Raw genomic sequence first — 2,141 nt, 5'->3', positions numbered from 1 at the left:
GACTTTAAGATGACGTTAAATTCGTTGTCTTTTTTTTTTTTTTTTTTAAATCGTTGGTCAAATAGCTAAAGTATTATACGTTGTGAGAAGAAGACTATTTTAATAAGGACGCTCCCGATTATGAATAAATTGGTTGACGTTTTTCACACTTGAAAAGAATATTTATTCGTAATTGTTCGATTCCATTCCAAGAGGATCCTTAAATTTCCTCTCAATTTTTTAAAACATCTTTTTTTTCAAATAGCTGAAGTATTCATGCGTTGCGAGATTTAAAATATTTTGATGAGAACATTAATAATAGGTTTTAACATACTTTATACGAACTTTTAAACATACTTTATACTAACTTTTAAACATACAGATAATACTTCTTAAACGTACAAGGTCACAGCAAAGATGAAGACTCACGTCACACCATTTGACAATGTTGATTTTAAATTTTGTATAGCAGTATGTTTTGCCATCTTATTGATAACTGGAATTTTAAAGAAAATTTTGGAAATACGAAAGCTGCCTCCAGGACCATGGGGTTATCCAATCGTCGGACATTTAATATTACTTGGAACAAATCCTGCAGAAACCTTCAGTAAAATGGCGATTCAATATGGCAACGTTTTCTTCATACGCATGGGTAAGTGGCCGACCATAGTGCTAAATAGTAAGGATGCAATCGACGAAGCTTTAAATAAAATGCCTGAAATATTCTCCGATCGTCCAAAATTTTATTCGAATAATGCAATTAATAAAATGAAAGGCCTTGTGTTTGGGGAATATTCACAACGATTGCGTTTACATCGTAAAATAGCAAACGGTGTCTTGCAAGAATTTGCAACAAGTAAATCATCCCCAACTGAATACTTGGTGAGAAAGGAAGCGGATATACTTATAAAAACATGGATTCAGTCACGAGACAATGATTTCAATCCTGTACATGATATTGAAATGGCAGTGGGGGCTGTTATGTATCAGTTATTATTTGGTTCCGAAATGAACTGTCAATCGGATCAAACATTCATTGATATGGTTAAAAACCTTATAACTATCAACGAAGGTGCTAGTGCGGGAAGTTTTGTGAATATGTTGCCATGGATACGATTTATTATGCCGTCAAAAGTGAAACAACTTTTGGAAAGATTGGAATTGAATAGCAAATTTGCTGAAAAATGTATAAGCGAGAGTTTACCGTCTTACGATAAAAATCACCAGCGTGGAATGATTGATGGTCTTATTTCTGCGGCAAATAAGTACGCTGAGAAAGATGTTCGCCATGATGGAATTACAAGGCATCAGATCTACTCAACTATACGGGATTTCATTGGTGCTGGCATTGATACAACTTCAACAACATTGCAATGGACAGTTCTGTTACTGTCAATACATACTAACATTCAAGACAAAATGCAACAAGAAATAGATAACATTCTTGGAGGACGGAGACCCACACTACAAGACCAAGGGAAATTACCGTATGTGGAAGCAACTATTTTAGAAGTAATGCGACATGGAACAATTGCGCCACTGAATATTCCACATTCAACGAGTATCGACGTTAAATTTAGAGACTATGAGATCAAAAAAGGGACTGTTGTTTTCTGTAATATTTATGGCATTTTTAAGGATAAAAATATTTGATCAGACCCCGACAAATTTAGACCAGAGAGATTTTTAACCAAGGATAACACAATTATACAGGAGAGAGCTGATATTATAGCAACACAATTCGGTGTCGGTCGAAGGCGATGTATTGGAGATACTTTGTCTAAACGGGAACTCTTTTTATTTATAACAAGTATATATCAAGCTATGAACACTAACTTGCAGTCTGGTCCAAATTATGGACGAATAATTACTATAAACTGCAAGCCTACACCTTATAAAATACAAATAATTCCAAGATATTAATAAAAAAAAAATACAATAAAGTCAAGTGTTAATTTAGGAATTCTTCTTTATAATTTGGAGTTTTCAAATTTCAAAAAAAAACTTGAAGAAAGGATTATAATAAGACGCAAATGGCTGGTTTGTGACGATTGTTCATTAACCAACGGAGAATGGTCTATACTGTCATTCAAATAAATGAAAATATATAAATACAAATTTGGTAAAACTCCTTAACCAACTCCATCATGCAAAATCATCCG

At 33.5% G+C, this 2,141-nt stretch overlaps 1 protein-coding gene across 1 annotated transcript; it reads left to right on the top strand.

The window, feature by feature from the left end:
* Positions 1 to 398: 398 nt before the first annotated feature.
* LOC139500988 (cytochrome P450 1A1-like) lies at positions 399 to 1,913 on the top strand. Its single transcript, XM_071289927.1, has one exon. The coding sequence runs from the start codon at positions 592 to 594 to the stop codon at positions 1,630 to 1,632; it is 1,041 nt and encodes a 346-aa protein (XP_071146028.1). The 5' UTR covers positions 399 to 591; the 3' UTR covers positions 1,633 to 1,913.
* Positions 1,914 to 2,141: the final 228 nt, after the last annotated feature.

The sequence above is a fragment of the Mytilus edulis genome, chromosome 13, assembly GCF_963676685.1.
Source record: "Mytilus edulis chromosome 13, xbMytEdul2.2, whole genome shotgun sequence".
Classification (NCBI taxonomy): domain Eukaryota; kingdom Metazoa; phylum Mollusca; class Bivalvia; order Mytilida; family Mytilidae; genus Mytilus; species Mytilus edulis.
This window is presented reverse-complemented; position numbering and strand designations above follow the sequence as displayed.